The 17,107-nt window shown below is 35.7% G+C and overlaps 1 protein-coding gene and 1 long non-coding RNA gene across 2 annotated transcripts in view; one reads left to right on the forward strand and one right to left on the reverse strand.

Annotated features, from left to right (window-relative positions):
- The window catches only part of DMXL2 (Dmx like 2), a 152,974-nt gene that overhangs the window by 1,524 nt on the left and 134,343 nt on the right, over positions 1-17,107 (reverse strand). The window contains 16 exon segments of the mRNA XM_038580419.1: positions 600-817; positions 2,058-2,110; positions 2,760-2,851; positions 4,076-4,153; positions 4,676-4,803; positions 4,932-4,992; positions 5,664-5,802; positions 7,399-7,520; positions 7,596-7,682; positions 8,447-8,509; positions 11,741-11,858; positions 12,694-12,895; positions 13,500-13,585; positions 14,125-14,165; positions 14,167-14,256; positions 16,646-16,824. Of these exon segments, the coding sequence (XP_038436347.1) occupies positions 600-817; positions 2,058-2,110; positions 2,760-2,851; positions 4,076-4,153; positions 4,676-4,803; positions 4,932-4,992; positions 5,664-5,802; positions 7,399-7,520; positions 7,596-7,682; positions 8,447-8,509; positions 11,741-11,858; positions 12,694-12,895; positions 13,500-13,585; positions 14,125-14,165; positions 14,167-14,256; positions 16,646-16,824 (1,757 nt within the window).
- Positions 43-10,393, forward strand: LOC102156824. Its single transcript, XR_005381660.1, has 2 exons — positions 43-872; positions 10,137-10,393. It is a non-coding gene; the product is annotated as an uncharacterized LOC102156824 (long non-coding RNA).

The raw sequence follows: 17,107 nt of genomic DNA on the forward strand, positions 1-17,107 counted from the left end.
ACTTTCTAGTCCACTGCCTCTCTCCTAACAGCCCCTGGCCCGGGGGATAGTGATCCATTTACTGTTCTTACCTTTCACTGTCTCTTCACATTCTCTTGTAGTTTCATATTAACTACAGATACTCCCCTCTTAATTCAGTTAGATATTTAAGTTAACTAATGCATGGCTAATGTCAAGGGAAGCCCTGGGGCAATAGAGGAAGAAACATACCACCGTCTCATTTCCCCAGAAACCTCACCTCAACTGTACAAAACAAAGATGATACTAAGGGCAGAATGTGGGAAAGAGAGGAGGGTCTGAGGAGCCAAAAGAGCGTTGCAAAAAATCCTATGCATTAACTTATTCTTTACACAAAATAGACTTCTTCAAAGCTTTTCAGTGACCTAATAAGCTTGACTGTCTGGTTTTCCAGACCCTTACCGTTTAGAAAGAACTCCACAGGACTAAGCGAGGAAAGGTGTCAAGAGACCTTCAATATCTCTGCAAAGCATCACTTTACACTCTCATTTCAAGGACTGCAGGGGGGCTGCTGCTCCCCAATCTTGACAGCAGCATGTACAAATAACACTTAGCACATGCCACCTCCTGTACTGACTCACCTTTATGTTACCTTCTGCCGAACCTGTAGTAAAATATTCCTCACAGGGATCCAGAGCCAGAGCCTTAATAGCTGAGTCATGTGCCTGGAAGGTGTGAATCAGTTGTCTTTGCCTGATGTCAAAAATGCAGACATAGCCTTTCCTGCCTCCAGAGATGAGGAGTTGCTGTTTTGGCGCATACTGGAGTACCGTGGCACCATGATCGTGGCATGTGAAGCCTGAAGGAGGAAACATAAGAAGTCTTCCCAAATAATTTCTATCCTGACAATTCTGGTAATGTTTAAATGCACATTTAGATAATACAGAAACTACTGACAAATTTTTCATTTCAATTTCTATAATCATGATCCAAGAATTTAAAAAAGATCCCAAGCAGGGACAGAAAAAATGTTCTTATCTGTAACCTCAATATGAAAACACATGCAGGGAGTTTAAATGTTAAGCCCAAACTAAGTTACACTGCCTTGTAAGAAGCCTGTAGAAGCAAAACCTGTAGAGGAGACCAAGCTTCTCTGTGATCCACTCAGCCACCACATTAATCCCCACCATGACAAGAATATACTGTATCCTAGTTCCTGCCCATACAGACTCATTGCAAGTTGTTGTCAGGTAAGTAACAAACTCAACTACAGTTGTGTGAAAATGACCAGCTACAAGATAAGGAGTTAGCTTTCCCAGGATTCTCTGCATTTTAATATAATTAAAGCCTTAAACCAGTATGTGGTAAATCTTTAAGAACTGTTAATTATTCACAGAAAAAAAAATCTGCAATCATGGGGCACCTGAGTGGCTCAGTTAAGCAACTGCCTTCGGCTCAGGTTATGACCCCGGGGCCCTAGGATGGAGCCCCACGTTGGGCTCTCTGTTCAGTAGGGAGTGTGCTTCTCCCTTTCCCTCTGTTTGCGCTCTCACTCTCTCAAATAAAACGTTTAAAAACTGCAAAGAGATAAAACAGAAACAACTATACTTTCAAAATGTCTATCCATATAAAAAAAGACTGAAAAATCTTTCTTTAAAAGAATCCACCTAGCTATGTTTAGCCCAAATATACTGGAACATGGGGCCTTCTCTCAACAGTATCATGTGAGAAAGGGATCTTTAAGGCACCAATTGGGAAAACTGTCTTAAAAGGAATAAAAGGAATAATACTTAATAATACTTAAATGGCATTCTTCATATTTCTTGTTCTTATAAGGTTAAAATATTTCCTTTCTATTGAGCCCAAATACTTTGCAACTAATTCCTAAAAAGCCTTGTAGTAGCACCAATCTCCATACCATATTTTCTAAATGGAACACAAAACAAAGACTATTCTATGCTAGCTGGGTATTTACCTCAGCGAGATAGCCAGATACTCATTTACGACACACAAAAAACAAAACACTGGTTAGAGTAAAACCAGGAAAGCATTCCTTCATATTGTATTAAAATCATGATCACAGACCTTAACTCACTTACCATGAATGAGGCTGTTTCCAGGTGATATCAGTGTGTCCCAGAGGCAAACGTTTCTTAAAGAGAGAACACAACGATTCATGATGTGCTTTTTGTTACTGGTTTTTACTCATTGCATCCTACTACCTCTTTTGTTTATACTTATTTATTAAGCAACTAGGACAGGGGAAGAAGCTGGGGATATGTCTAAGAGTTATCTTTTCTGAACCACACAGTCCTGTCTCACATTGTCCCACATGTCTCTGCCATCTCGTCCCCAACCCCTCAACTTTTCCATTACCACTCGAGGGAAAGAGACACAATTTCCTGGGAAGGGATGCTTCTGAGCCCCAGGGGTTACCACTGCCAGGAAATTAGAGGTATTATTCATGGCATATGTTGCCAATGAAATGAAAGCAGTGTCAGGTCAAAGAAACATACTGAGCATCAATGATGGCTACAGAGTCTCAAGAACCTGACAGGAAGGGAAAAAAAAAAAAAAAAAAGCTTTTAACATAATCACATATGCTTATTGAAAGCCTACCTTAGGAGTATTTGCTTTTCTCTTTTTGGTAAGGAAAACTACTAAGAATTATGCAACAAAGTTTTTATATTCCTGAGATGGAAAAACCTTTCTAGGTTAAAAAAAAAAAATCCATATTTTGTAGCAAGAATACCTTTCTGCTTAAAATGTGCTTATTTCTTATTATGCTTCTGTCAACTTACCTATTGTCATTGGACTGTCCAGATGTGGCAACTAGACTTGAAGAGGTAATAAATGCAAAGTCACTTGTGGCTTTACTGTGGCACTGCCAACTCTACAAGAAACAAAGTACAAATGATGTTACCTAAAAGTCCAAGATATTCCAGTATCGCACAAACACACAATTCTGCTAGTAGTATATGCATGAAGTAAGAACAGTTGTTAAAAACCTAGAATAAAGAATAAGTGATAAAAGAAATTACCTATTATTTGCATATTTAGCTAATATCCAATAATATTTTAAAATTGGAAGAGTTGGTAAAAATATAGAATTAAAGGGCTTTTCTTTAGATTATCTAGCAAAGGAACAGGATGAACTTAACCAAGCCATTTCATTACATTAAGGGCCCAGTCAAACTCAGTGTTAATAATCTCAAATACATTTAATAAACTTTCCATAATAACCTGTATCATAATAAACAATAATAACCCAAGGAGGGAAACTCCTACATGCCCCTCTAGTAGTCTGAGACTACAATGTGAAGAACTCAAGTCATATTAATTTTGTAACCTAATGCAAATATTCACCCTTTATTACCACCTCCACATTCCTGCCCTCGCCTTCCCTTCCACGTGAGGATTTTTAGCAATAATAAAATCAAGGTCAAAAGAGGTCCTGCAAATAATCTGCAGGCTTATGGCTGCCCACAACCACTCCTAAGGATATTCCAAGCACCAGGGGAAATGATTTACTGAGCCAGTCATGAGTTTTCTTGTTAGATCAGGTGAATGAATACAAATTTGGAGGCAAAGACTCAGGGGGGTGTCCAGGTATTTAAAAGAGACATTATTCTGTTTGTAATTATCATGGTATTAATCTGAGTGAAGGCAAAAGGATAGATTCAAGATTACTTCCAATTATGTAAAGCCTTTATGAGAGTGTACAGGGTACTAATTTAAGAGAAATATCTTGTCTCATCTACATAATTAAAAACATATATAGTCTAGAAAAGAAAATTAAAATATATATGAAGCCAGAAGTTCTGCACAAGATAGCACTACCTCCCACCCTTCCTATTATACCGGAGCCCCCACCAAGCAAAGATATATTTGTCTGCATCACCAAATGTTTCAATATGGTTTGGATTAATGAATGAAATGCCCTCTTGGGATTGGTTAATTTATAACCAGTAAGAAAAATTTGGGAGCAAATTAGAATACACAGAACCTGTTAGAATTTTATAGTGATTCATTTTCGATACTATATTAGAAATCTATCAATAAGTTAGAGTTTTCAAAAAAGCCTCTATGTTCTCTGGGAGTGCTGAGTGATACTTACCATGTAAGGTTTAGGATTTGATGCAGTTTGGTTTACTTGCCAGATACTCAGAAAACCCTCTCCATCTGCAACACCACACTATAAGAATGGCATAAATATTAAACACAGCTTCTTAGTAAGCATATTGGAGGCAAAATCATTGATGAAGAGTCACTCAAACATCACTTAACGTCCTGCCAACACCTATTTCTATTACTGTAGTTCCCAAGAAAGTCAGGCCCTATAAATATCCTGCAACCTTTTAAGTGTTTTTCTGTACCCATTTCATTTTCCTCCAAACATCTCTAAGATAATTTAGTAAGAAACTGGAAGGTTTCTCTCAGGTGCTTGACTGTGCTTATAGGTACCACCAACACACTCAACAGAAAGAGTTCTTTACCTTCATAGTATTTAATATCTTTAAGTGGATGATTGAGCCATACAGAATTTTGAAGAGCTGTGCTTTATTGGGAGCCAAGGGTGTATTTAAGCAGACACCAATAAACTGCCTGCCCAGCATAAATCCAGATCACTGAATTGGTTTTTAGATGTAGTGTTACTAACCATATACTCATAAATATATTTTTCACATGAATTAAGCAGTAAGTCTCAAGAACCAACCTTGTTGCCTTGTGAATTAAAATATAACCTGGTAACTCTTGCGTTGCCAGCTTGGCGGAAACAGACAAGTTGCTGAGGTCGTGTCCATTCAAACATTCGTACACTACCATCCTGAGCACCTGTAAGATCTGAAACACAAAAGGAAAAGCACAATATATGAAAAAGCTACAGGAGTTCCAATATTTCCCATTCTATAAATGAACTTCAAAACGACAGAGGCCTATACAATGCCTTGGATCATAAATAGAACACCTACAGTACTGATGGACCGGGTGGGACGTCATTCTCTTAACGTTATGTAGATTCCTTTTCATAAGCTATAAAAGAAGATAAAAAATTCATTTTGTGCATCATAGAATAGATAATAATACACTTCAGGCCAACTCCAATTCTCATAATCTTTATGCTCTTACAATTCGATTATTACTCACACATGCCCTGTTGTAGGTTTTTGGAACCACTTCACATTTGACATCTGTCCAAACAGGCTGCAGAACCAGTCACTTACTGGCATAGCCCTGGCCTCTATGGACTGGGCAGATACCAAGCAGCTTCACCGAGTGACAAAGGGAACTCTCCTCCAAGTGCCCTCCCTGAGGACAATCAGGAGTATCTCTAGAGTCTTCAGAACATGACAGTGGGACCCCTTCAGCTACAGTGACTAACAACAACATTATAGATACATTTTTCAAACACCTGTAGTAGACACAACTCCTCTTTCTCTGCTTTACCACTTGGTGCCTCTCAGTTTGCTCATCTATAAAATAAAATGATAATGGGAGATAATAAAAGCACCTACCACCTAGGGTTGTTGTGAGGGAAAGCATGCACCTGACACAGTCACGCTATCTTAGCTATTATTATGATGGGGTTATAACGAGTCACTGCCCCTGATCTTTAGGATCATTCCTAAGTCAAAGTGATTTCAACTTATTTTTGAGTCCATATCCAGAAACCATACCTAATAGTAAAAAAAAAAAAAACATACCACACTAGCTCCAGTGCTAGTCTGTCCACTGCCCAGCCATGGCAGAGATGAAGGTGGATGCACCTGACTTGCTGAATAGGATGTTGCACTGGGTTGATAAAGAGTTGTAGTGGAACCACGATAATCAATATCATCTGAACTGTGAAAAATATTCGTGTGTTACTGTGAAAGTTCCATTTTCTCTTAAACACAAATTCCAATTACAGGACTGCTTATGTACCCAATAGAACAGTCTTTACTTATAGAGAATGAAAAAATATCCATAAGAAAAACTTAGCTGTAGTTTCTATTCAAAGGCAATTTTAAATTTTAGTACTAGTTCACTTTTTTCTCTTAAGACAAAATGTATAGATCTAATGTTCTTCAGGGGCAATTTTACTGCTGTACAGGCTGGAACAAATGTTTGTTTTCAAGGATTTAACACAAGCATTCTTTTTATCATGTATGGGAAAAGATTATAAGGTCTCTTCAAATACAGGTATCCCATGCATCAAATTCATACATTTTAAAGAAATCTGAGTTTTAAGATTTCAAGTATTAGTAATCATCACATAAAAATGTTAAAGCAAATTTTATGATGGATTGTATCATATTACATGGTTACATCAATTCTGAAGCAGGAAACTGAAACCTAGTAATATTATATGCTAACAAAACAGAAAACCTAACAAAACAAGGTGAGAGGCTACGATGCACCATTCTCAAGCACATAAAATGTCCAAGAATCTGGATAAAAGCAAGAGGGAAGACAGATATGGAAGAGGAACCCCAAAATAGGAAAGTATTGCGAGATACTGTTGGTGCAGTACCCACAGCTTTACTGAAAAGCAGAGTTGGGGATCCCTGGGTGGCGCAGCGGTTTGGCGCCTGCCTTTGGCCCAGGGCGTGATCCTGGAGACTGGGGATCGAATCCCATGTCGGGCTCCCTTCATGGAGCCTGCTTCTCCCTCTGCCTATGTCTCTGCCTCTCTCTCTCTCTCTCTCTCTCTGTGATGACTATCATAAATAAATAAAAATTTTTAAAAAATGAAAAGCAGAGTTGTCTACATTTTTATCTGTAAAAAAGGTATGTTTATCAGGTAATAATCAAGGAAAAAAGTGATAATTACTCAGTAAATGTGACTTATCAGTCTAATTAATATGTTGTTGGATTCTGCTATTTACTTTAGTTATCTGATTGGGATAACTAAATCAGCCAAATCAGCCAAATTTACTGAATAGTATGTAATTCCTGACATTTCTTTGAGCTTAAATGTCAATGTTGTAATTACTGGCATTAGGCTTTGGTGTTCATGATTATTCTGACTCCAAAACTATGAATACTTCCATGTCTGATGGAAGAAGTATGGGTAATTTGTTAATTGATGTAAGAAGAGCCTTTTATTGGCAGCTAAACAAATTATATGTTTGTCTCCTACCTAAATAAAGGAAGAGACATATATACTTTTCAAGATAATTCAAATCATATGCATAATGATTTAAGGGGTTCTTTTTTTTTTTTTAATTTTTATTTATTTATGATAGTCACAGAGAGAGAGAGAGAGAGGCAGAGACACAGGCAGAGGGAGAAGCAGGCTCCATGCCCCGGGAGCCTGATGTGGGATTCGATCCCGGGTCTCCAGGATCGCGCCCTGGGCCAAAGGCAGGCACTAAACCGCTGTGCCACCCAGGGATCCCCAAGGGGTTCTTTTTTAAGAAAGCCTCATTTTAAATGGACTACACAAGACAGACTAACCTTTTGGATTCCCTGTCATACTCTTCTCCAATCCATATGTATGACTGACAGGCCAAAAGAGAAGTAACATCGAGTTCTTGTACATCATGTGTTGAAGCCAAGACAATTTCATTACAGTTCGCCTGTAGAGCAGTCAATAATTAAAGCAATTTCACTTAAAAAAAAAAGTACAATCTTTATAATGATTTTAATTTTACCTTATTAATGGAAAATGCCATGATCATATCCGATTCCTTATGAATGATTTTCGCTTTTCCACCTGGATAGCCCAGATCAGCTTCAACCTACAAAATGTTTATTGGCAGTTTCAGTTGTCATACAGCAACATGTGACACACACACATATTCCACAAAAATTAAAAGAAGGGTACGAAGAAAATGTAATAGCAGCAGGAAGAAGAAAGGAATTTTAGTATGTTGAGAATTAGCTTTGGAATTAGCTTAAATTCTCTGATGCCCTGTTATTACCCCGATTATAAAGATTTCCATCGTGATGAGAGATAGCTAGCATACTTTTCATTAGTATTTGTAACAGCAATATACCGCTCGCATCTCTTCCAAAAGCATGCAGATACTGCAGTAAGAATGTGAATACATCAAGAGGCAAAGAGTGGAGGAGAAAGAGGGTAAGTCAAAGGAGTCATATGAGAAATTAAACATTTTAAAAATAGGATATTAAGATAGGAATAAGTAAAAGCTGTAAAGAACAGTTAGAAAAGGATAAAAGAGACTGATGAGAAGGTGCACTGGCTTAGGGTCAAAGGTGACAGGAAGGAAAGAAGATGCAGAATCAAGGAGGAAAGATAAAACAACCATGTTTGAGAACAGACTGGCAAGGTGAACATGTGAAGATGGAACAGGAAGAAGGAAAGAGAAGCACCAATGCTTAGGAAGAACAAGTCGGAAACAGTGGTATATTTCCTAACCTATGCCACTGACGTGTATGGGAGCAATGAGTACTCTGATTAGCCAACATGGTTAGTACTAGAGATGAAGGTTAGCTCCTTGAACATTGAGAATGAGCTAAATACAAGAGCATGGAACACTACCTTGCTGCGGTAATCTTCTGCTACGTAGTTTTGTTTGACCTGTTCCACATGTTCTTCTACAGACTAAATAACACCACACCGTCACAAATACAAAACACATGCGTGAAATGAAATTACAAAGAGAATGAAAAATTTCAAACTAAAATGGTCAATCCATAACTTAAAGATGGTAAAATGAATTTGTAAACTTTCCTTTTTAAAGCACAAAATCAAGAAAGAAAAACTGAGTAAAACACGATGTCATCAGATGAACACAACACAAAGCAAAACAAGCAAAATTAAAATTAATGTGACTACTACATATATAAAAGGCTGTGTTTCAAAATAGAAATGAGTTATTTGCATACCAGTTATGTAACGTAAAATACTATCTTAAGCTACAATCTCTAAAATAAAACCTACCTGAATGAGAAGTTGCATTCTATACTACATAAATATAAATCCCTATCCTACAGGCTATTTCAAGTACAAATTAAAACTATTTCTGAACACAGATTCAAAGTAATCATAATCATTCACTCATACTCATAAGAAATATATCCACGAAGGAGGAGTCAGGGATTAGAATTCCCATCAGTTATTTACTATAATCGAATTTTTCTCCTTGTAAGTAAAGACATGTTTAATTAAATGGGGCACAGGAAAGAAATCACATAAAGATCTTGCTCTTGGTTGATGAAGGATGGCTACAATCAGAAATAACAGTTCTGCTCTGCTGTGGAAACCTGTGAAGGTTTGATCAGAGCAACACACTCCTCCTAATACCTTTATAGAAGTGGCTGCTTCACTTTTAGTCAAAAGGGCCAAATTCTCTTTGCATGCCTTCAGCAATCTAAGGGCTGCTGCAATGGACAATGACAAAAAAGTAAATGTGTGCAAGGCCCAATCAGCAAAAGCCAAACTGCTGAAGAACCTGTTTGCCTTTAATCAAGTAGTTGAGTTTGCAATATTTATTGATTTCACAAAAAATTGTCTTACAGAATATTCTTCTTTAATATACTGTATGAGTAAAAGTATCTTCTGATGAATATATCTAAAATATCAGCATTTCGCAGATTAATTTTCTTTCTTTTTTTTTGCAGGTTAATTTTCTAAGTAATTTTTTAAAATAAGGCAACATTTTAGAACTTTTAGGATTAGTTTGTCAATTCACTGAATTTATCAAATTAATGAGTACCAAAATCCTATTTAACAATTTAAAAAAATAAACCACTCTTACTAGATAGTTTTGATAAATGTTCCATATTTCTGAGCTTAGTGACCAGTTTTTATTTTGTCTTAACAGCTTTAACATTTTTTCAATTTTTTTCCTTAATGAAAGCAAATTTTTAGCAGATCTGTGCTGTTCAGTACAATAGCCACTGACCATATATGACCATTTACATTTAAATTAAAGTCAAGTCACACTAGCCACATTTCAAGTGCTCACTATATATGGCTGCTAACTACTATATTGTATAGAACAGATAGAAATTTCCATTATCACAGAAAGTTCAATTGGATAACACTGGACAAGACAGTAATTCCTTTCAATAATTTGAAATTGAAAAGATACAAAAGGGTCTATGATAAAAATTCTTCCTCCCGTCCAAACTCTTACCATCTACCTCCCAACTGTGGAGCCAACCAATGCTTACACAGCATTTTAAGAAATGTTCAATTTATCTGTATCCCATCTCCCTCTTCATAGAGACCCTCTGCTGGTAGAAAACTTGAAGAGAACACACAGCGTGGACTGCTGATCCCAAGAACACAGAGATTAAGAGGCAGAAAGAGGGAGAAGCTTAAAGAAGACAGAAACCTGAAAGGACAGGTCTGATCCTGAAGAACAAGACTGAGGGTCCCAGCAGTCTAGACCCCTGGCTTCCCACTGTATTCCAAAGCTCTGACAATCCAACCAAATCACTGCTACAAACCTTATGAATAATTAAAGTATATTTTCAATGAGTCATTATATTTAATAATTTGAAGAACTAAACACTCAAAAAAATAGATCCTTCAGTATATTGGCTTTCTGGAAATAACATATCTTTTATGTTAAATCTATTTCTTAGATTTCTAGATCCTATTTTACAGAATTTGTACCCAGCATCATATAGGAAATACTGTAACAGTGGACTGAATAAAAGAGGCGAAGAATTTGGCTCTGTGATTTCCCTGACAAACCCTACACACCAATGATTTCAATACCATCTGGATCTTGTTATCCAAAAGGCTTCTCTAAGACTCAAAAGAATCCCCACAGCTCATTTCCCCTACTTCATTTAGGTACATAACCTTAAATCCATACAGAAAATAAATGACTATTCAAAATGCTGACCACAATTACCATCTAGGTGTGGGTGACTAATGAAGAGAATGAGTTGGGTAGGTCCTGCTACCCCAGGTATGGGGAAAATGGAGATGCAGTTCTATATTTTACCTTGGAAAACTGAGCCATGTAAAGTGTCCCTCTCAGTTTTCACTTTTCTAAGTGAAATATAATTCATTGCTCTTCTCTCATAGATTTTGTTTGCCAAATCTTTAACGTCATCTGATACTCTATTCTGAACACTCTCCAAAATGCCCATTACCTCATTAAGCAGTCAAATGGACTGATATGCTCATATAACAGAACTGTGCACCACTCATTTTATAAGGAAGAGATAACTTTAAGTTCTAAAGTACCAGTCGCCCAAATTCCTGATTCTTGTTGAACCCTGTATGGCATTACATTCCTAATTTATATTTAGCTTAAAAATCACTGTGCAATGCAGAACTCTGCCTCACTTTGTAAGAGCAAACTTCATATCATACTGGTATTTCTGTAGTTTATTCTTTCACAAAATTATCCTGAATTTCCTGCTTCTAAAGTTTATCCTGTTCATTTTTAATTGTTAAATAAATAAGAGGCTTTTAATGGGCTATGTTAGATTTCTAATTAAATGATATTCATAGAATCATAATATAGAGTATGCTCATTTATATATTAAATTACCCAAATCATCCATCACAGGATTTATTAATTGTAAAAGCCCAATGGCCAAGTACTGCAAAGGAAGTACCAATTTTCACTTGGTTATACATGATTCACCAAGAGACCTATGTTGCTTTCATTGTTATAAAATGAAAATTATGAGATTTAGTCTTAGAAAAGAAATTCATTGTAGTCTGGCAAACTATTTACCCACAATGTAATGAAAAGCAAGCAATGTATGCTTGCTTTTACTCCAAGCAAAAAGTAAATCAAGCACTGACTTCATTAAAAATGTTAAAACTAAACAAAAACTACAACAGAAAATTTTTTTCAAATACCTCACTCTGTTTTCTTTTCTTTGTGAAAATATATCTAATAAATGTCTCTTGAAGGACTTCTTGTTTAACAAGGAAATGCCACAGCCGTTTGACTGGAAGTGCGGAAGAATCCCGGGATCTATTAGAAAAAATTAACATATCCTATTTTACTCTGTAGAAAATATGCTTGCAAAACTTTAAAAAAAAATCCATTATCTATTGCAAATAAGTTGCATCATCAAGCTCAACAAAATTTTATAATTTATCTTTCTTTTAATTTTTAGTTATTTTAAAAATCATTCCTTCATCTAGCAATTAATTCTCTAATTACAGGTTCTCTGAATGAACAGGTTGAAAGTAAAAAAAAGTTATTATTCTCCTTTTAAATCATACTGTAGAATTGGTTCTGTTGGTTACATAATATCACCAATGAATATAAAGTCACAGATTTCATTTTTTAATAGCCCGACAAAGCTAAAAAGCCTTGTTCTTCCAAGTTTATCAGCAATACTTTTCGTTATGGGACAGGTGCCTCACAAAAAGCATGCTGCTAATCCAAAGGACAGGTAGGGGGCAGGTAGAAAATCAAAACATTAATAAAAAAAACCTTAATGTGAAAAAAAAACCCACTGTGTTTACTGATAAACTACTGCCAAAACATCAGCAGCACCTTGTTTGCATATGTAGATTATTATTCCAAAATATTTCTGTATGTGTTCTTAAAATAATGGCAAAAATACAATATTTGCTTTTTCTGATTATAAAAGTAACATCTACCGAACTATAGGTAATACTGGGAAAAATGTTTTCTATCCAGATTTGTTTTCCTTAACATATACTGCTAGAAACAGAATTGCAGGTTCAAAGTTGTGAGTGTTTTTATATATAAGCATGATATGGGCATATTTTGCCAAACTATCCTCCAGAAAAATTAAACCAGGTTACACTCTCATGAGTATTATAAGCATCCTTACTTGAATGGAGTATTTTCAGGTTCTAGCATTGCTTTATTTCGAAGAATAGCTGGTCCAGCTCCTACTGAAAGGTCAGTTGGGTAGGTATTGATATAGTTAGGGGGTGGACCTTCAAACTGATCCATTTTCTCTTGCAAAATCTGTTCCCAGTTCTCCAAGTTTTTAATCACAGCAATACCTAATGGTGATGTCACAGGCAACTCTAAAAGGCAATAGAAAATGTCATCTTGCTTTGATTAAAAAAAAAAATGCTGATCACCATCCACATATTTTAAAAATCTGAATTTTTAGAGCCCAAACCTCTAAAAATACAAATAAATCTGAAAATGTTAATCTTATATACATATTGGATTCTTAGTGCTTTTAACAAACAGAAAGCCAGCTCTCTGAGAAAAATGTGTTGCTTCTCTAGTCTGATTTCCTGCTCTTTGAACCCTGTGGGTAAACAATGATTCTTGGCTTGCATGAATTAAAACCATAGACCAGAGCCCAAAATATACAAGCATACACAATTTGTATACAAAATACACACAATACATAGTATCTATAATTTTTGGGGTGCCTGGGTGGTTCAGTCGGTTAGGAATATGCCTTTGTCTCAGGTCATGATCACACTGGATTGAGCCTCCCTGCTCAGCTTCTTCCTCTCCTTCTGCTCCTCCCCACTGCTCATGCTCTCTCTCTCTCAAATAAATAAAATCTTTCTAAAAATCTCCCATTTTTAGTACCAAATGCTCTTTTGTATAGATTTTTATGAAGAGAAACTTGATGCTTACTTACTGTATTTAAGTACATTACTTACTTACCAGAGAATTCTAATCCAGCAATGGGAAAGAAATTCTTGACATTGTGAAGTACTAGCTTAACCATTGTCAAATGTAGAAGAGCCCAGCTGTTCAAAGGAAATAAACAAACAAATTCTCCTTCACTGAAAATAACATCAGGAGAGAAGCATAATAATGATTCCTATCAATTGTTTAACCCAATATCCAACCCAGAAAAAAGCTGTTTTTTTTCTAAAACTTAAACCTTTGTAGGCTCTGTAAATAGAAAATATATAACAATATATCATACTTAGAAGATCTGAAAATTACCTAATAGAAAAAGATTTACCACACAGTCACATGGAATCTAATAGCATATCAATGAATATATATAAGTTCTAAAAGCACATCAAATAAGTTATGTATTTTCTCTCACTAAAAATGTGTTTCTCCTCTACATGTAAGCTATTCTTTGAAACCAGATATGAAAGATTCTACTGTCTAGAAATTTACCTCAAAGGTACAGAATTACTAACCTGAAAATAGAAGTCAGTTCTTGTATAAATTCATACTATTACTTAAAATTACTAACATCAGGATTTTTTTTTTTTTTACCAGAGAGAGAGAGAGAGAGAGAGAGAGAGAGAGAGAGAGAATCCTTATTTACCTATAAGAATTTGGATCTTGGTGCTCCTGTATTTGTGTATCCTGAAAAAAAAGCATCATCTTCTTCTTCATCACTATGAATGCTTTCATCAGAATCATATATAACACCACTATCAGACAAAGGGAGAAACGGCTGCAATAAAAGACAGTTATTTTTTAAATACATAATTGGTGTTTATCTTAATATTGAACATTTTAAGTGTTTTCTAAGTAAAAATTTCCTTTCACAAGTAATACTAGACCTAGAAAAGTAAAAAAGACTATGCAAAATTCTCAAATTCCATAAAATAAGTGAATAGCTAGATACAATGTAAACATTTCTGCAGCATTAATTACAATAGCCAAGTAATGGAAGCAATCTAAGTGTCCACTGATTGATAGATGAACATATAAAGAAGACATGGCACACACACAGAGAAATATTAGTCAGACATTAAAAAGAATGAGATCTTGCCATTTGCAACAACATGGATGACCTGGAGGGTATTATGCTAAGTGAAATATGTCAGACACAGAAGACAAGTACCTACCACATGATTCGCTTATATGTAGCATATAAAAAATAAACAAACTGGGGGACCTGGATGGCTCAGTTGGTTAAGCAGCTGACTCTGGCTCAGACCATGATCTCGGGGTCCTGGGATTGAGCCGCACTCAGCAGGGAATCTACTTCCCCCTCTATCTCTCCCTGCCTCTCCCCCAATCATGTGTGTTCTCTCACAAATAAATGAAAATCTTTTAAAAAAATAATAAAAATAAAAAACAAAAGATGGAAACAGAATCATACAGAGAATAAACTGGTGGTTGCCAGGGGGTGGGAGATGGGCAAAATAAGCGAAGGGGATTAAGAGGTACAAACTTCCAGTTATAAAATAAATAATTCATGGGGATGAAAAGTATAGCTTAAGGGAATATAATTAATAATACTGTAATAATATTGTATGGTGACAGCTAATGACTACAGTTATTGTGGTGAGCACAATATAATGTATATACAAATACTGGGTCACTGTGTTATATACATGAAACTAATTTAACACCGTATGTCACCTAAAATTCAATAAAAAATTAAATAATAAAATATATGTGACAGAAATATTAACAATCAAGACTTTTTCTTATATATCTACATAACTAGTTAGAAAAGTCTAAAGAAAAAAAGACACACTGAAAAACATAAATACCAAAGGAAAAACTATGAAAATTGTCAGAGAGCTATAGTGAAGGAAATCATAAATCCTTCTAAAAGCTATATAAGGAGACTGAGACATGTAAAACTATAATTCTTTACAAATTAATTTATAGGTTTTAAGTTAATTGTAATAAAAATCCCCCTGAGGATTTCTTTTCCTTTTTTGAAGCTTCATAATGATTCTAAAGTTTCATAGGGAAGAAAAATAGACAAGGTTAGCTGAGAAATCTTCTTAAGGTGAAAGATACCATTTTTTAGTGGATAATAAAGTAAGTAATTAAAAGAAATAACTTATCAATGGAAATATATAGTCCAAAAAAAGTATATTTAATCTATGACAAAGATAACAGAAGTGGGAGGAAAGGAAAGACAGGATAACAAAAACAAATCTTTAAAACTCACCTTGAAAGACTTTCTAAAGATGAGCTTAGCCTACCAAAAGCTGAGTGGGATCAATATCTCAAGAACTCTGAGGTCTAATAAAATTTTTAAATGGGAGGAGGCATGATGAAAAGAGGGAAATATTAATAGAAGGAAGGTGATCAGCTTGAAAAAGCAAAGTGCAGAAAGCAAGTACTAGCAGCATGTACCCAATGTGGTATGAAATGGAACTACAATGGGTCTAGTCACCAGGAGTATTCTGATCTCCAGAGTTGTGACTGCTTTGAAGAAACAGGTATGTCATGGGGCTAAACTAGGGCCTCATGAAACCCCCAAATATCCATCCATCTCCTCTTGCTCTAATTTCATGCTGACCAAGGGAACTACTAATAATTAGATGAAGAGAATGTAGATGGCAGATACAAGTATTTCAATCACTAGAAAATGATGATGCTGATTATATGTTAATAAATCTGACTTTTGTTTAAGACCTAAATCCCATACAGATTTTCATCAGTTTCACTCATATCAAGTATCTGATAATCACCATGTATCTGATCATCCCTGAATGGCTATTCAGTTGGACTTGAGAAATTAAATATCTAAACTATAGTTACTTGGGGTGCCTTGGTGGCTCAGTGGGTTAAGCATCTGCCTCCAGCTCAGGTCATGATCCTGGGGTCCTGGGATGCAGCCCCATGTTGGGTTCTGCACTCAGTGGGGAGTTTGCTCCCCCCTCCACCGGCTCCTTCTGCCCTCCCCTCTGCTCGTGCTCTCTTATTCACTCAGCTCTCTTCCTCTCAAATAAACAAAATCTTTAAAAAATAATAGAAATAAAAATAAACTGTAGTTATTCAACTGAGAAGCTGCCTTATCATTCCTATGTAATGCCTACAAAAGAATTAATAAAATAAACACATATAAAACTTGTGCTTCTCATACCTCTTACCTTTGCAACAAAATAATCCCACATACTAAGTTCAGGAGGAATAAATTTTTCTTTGTAAGATGGTCTCTCTGCAGGCACTGGTGGTGGGGTAGCATCTTTTACAGGTCTTCCAGGGACTAACATTCGCATGTTAAATCTCCTACGGTGTTTATCTATGTCCTCAGAAGGAACAGGAGGTGCTGAATAAAGACAGAAGAGAAAAAAAAAAGACAGCATTTATTTTCCATTACTAATTCAAAGAGTTAACATTAACTTTTCTTTTCAACCTATTTTTGCCATGTTTTAATTTAGACTAAATTACTTCTATCTGTGCTTCTAAACTTTCCAAGTTACTGCATCTGTTTTCCAGCAATCATGGCAGAGATGCAGATGAGGATAGAACATAAAAGAGTATCTTGCCATGAAGGAGCCTGCATGCTATACAGAGTAATAAAGTAATTCTATGTATAACGAATTAAATAA

The sequence above is a fragment of the Canis lupus genome, chromosome 30 (assembly GCF_011100685.1).
Source record: "Canis lupus familiaris isolate Mischka breed German Shepherd chromosome 30, alternate assembly UU_Cfam_GSD_1.0, whole genome shotgun sequence".
Classification (NCBI taxonomy): Eukaryota; Metazoa; Chordata; class Mammalia; order Carnivora; family Canidae; genus Canis; species Canis lupus.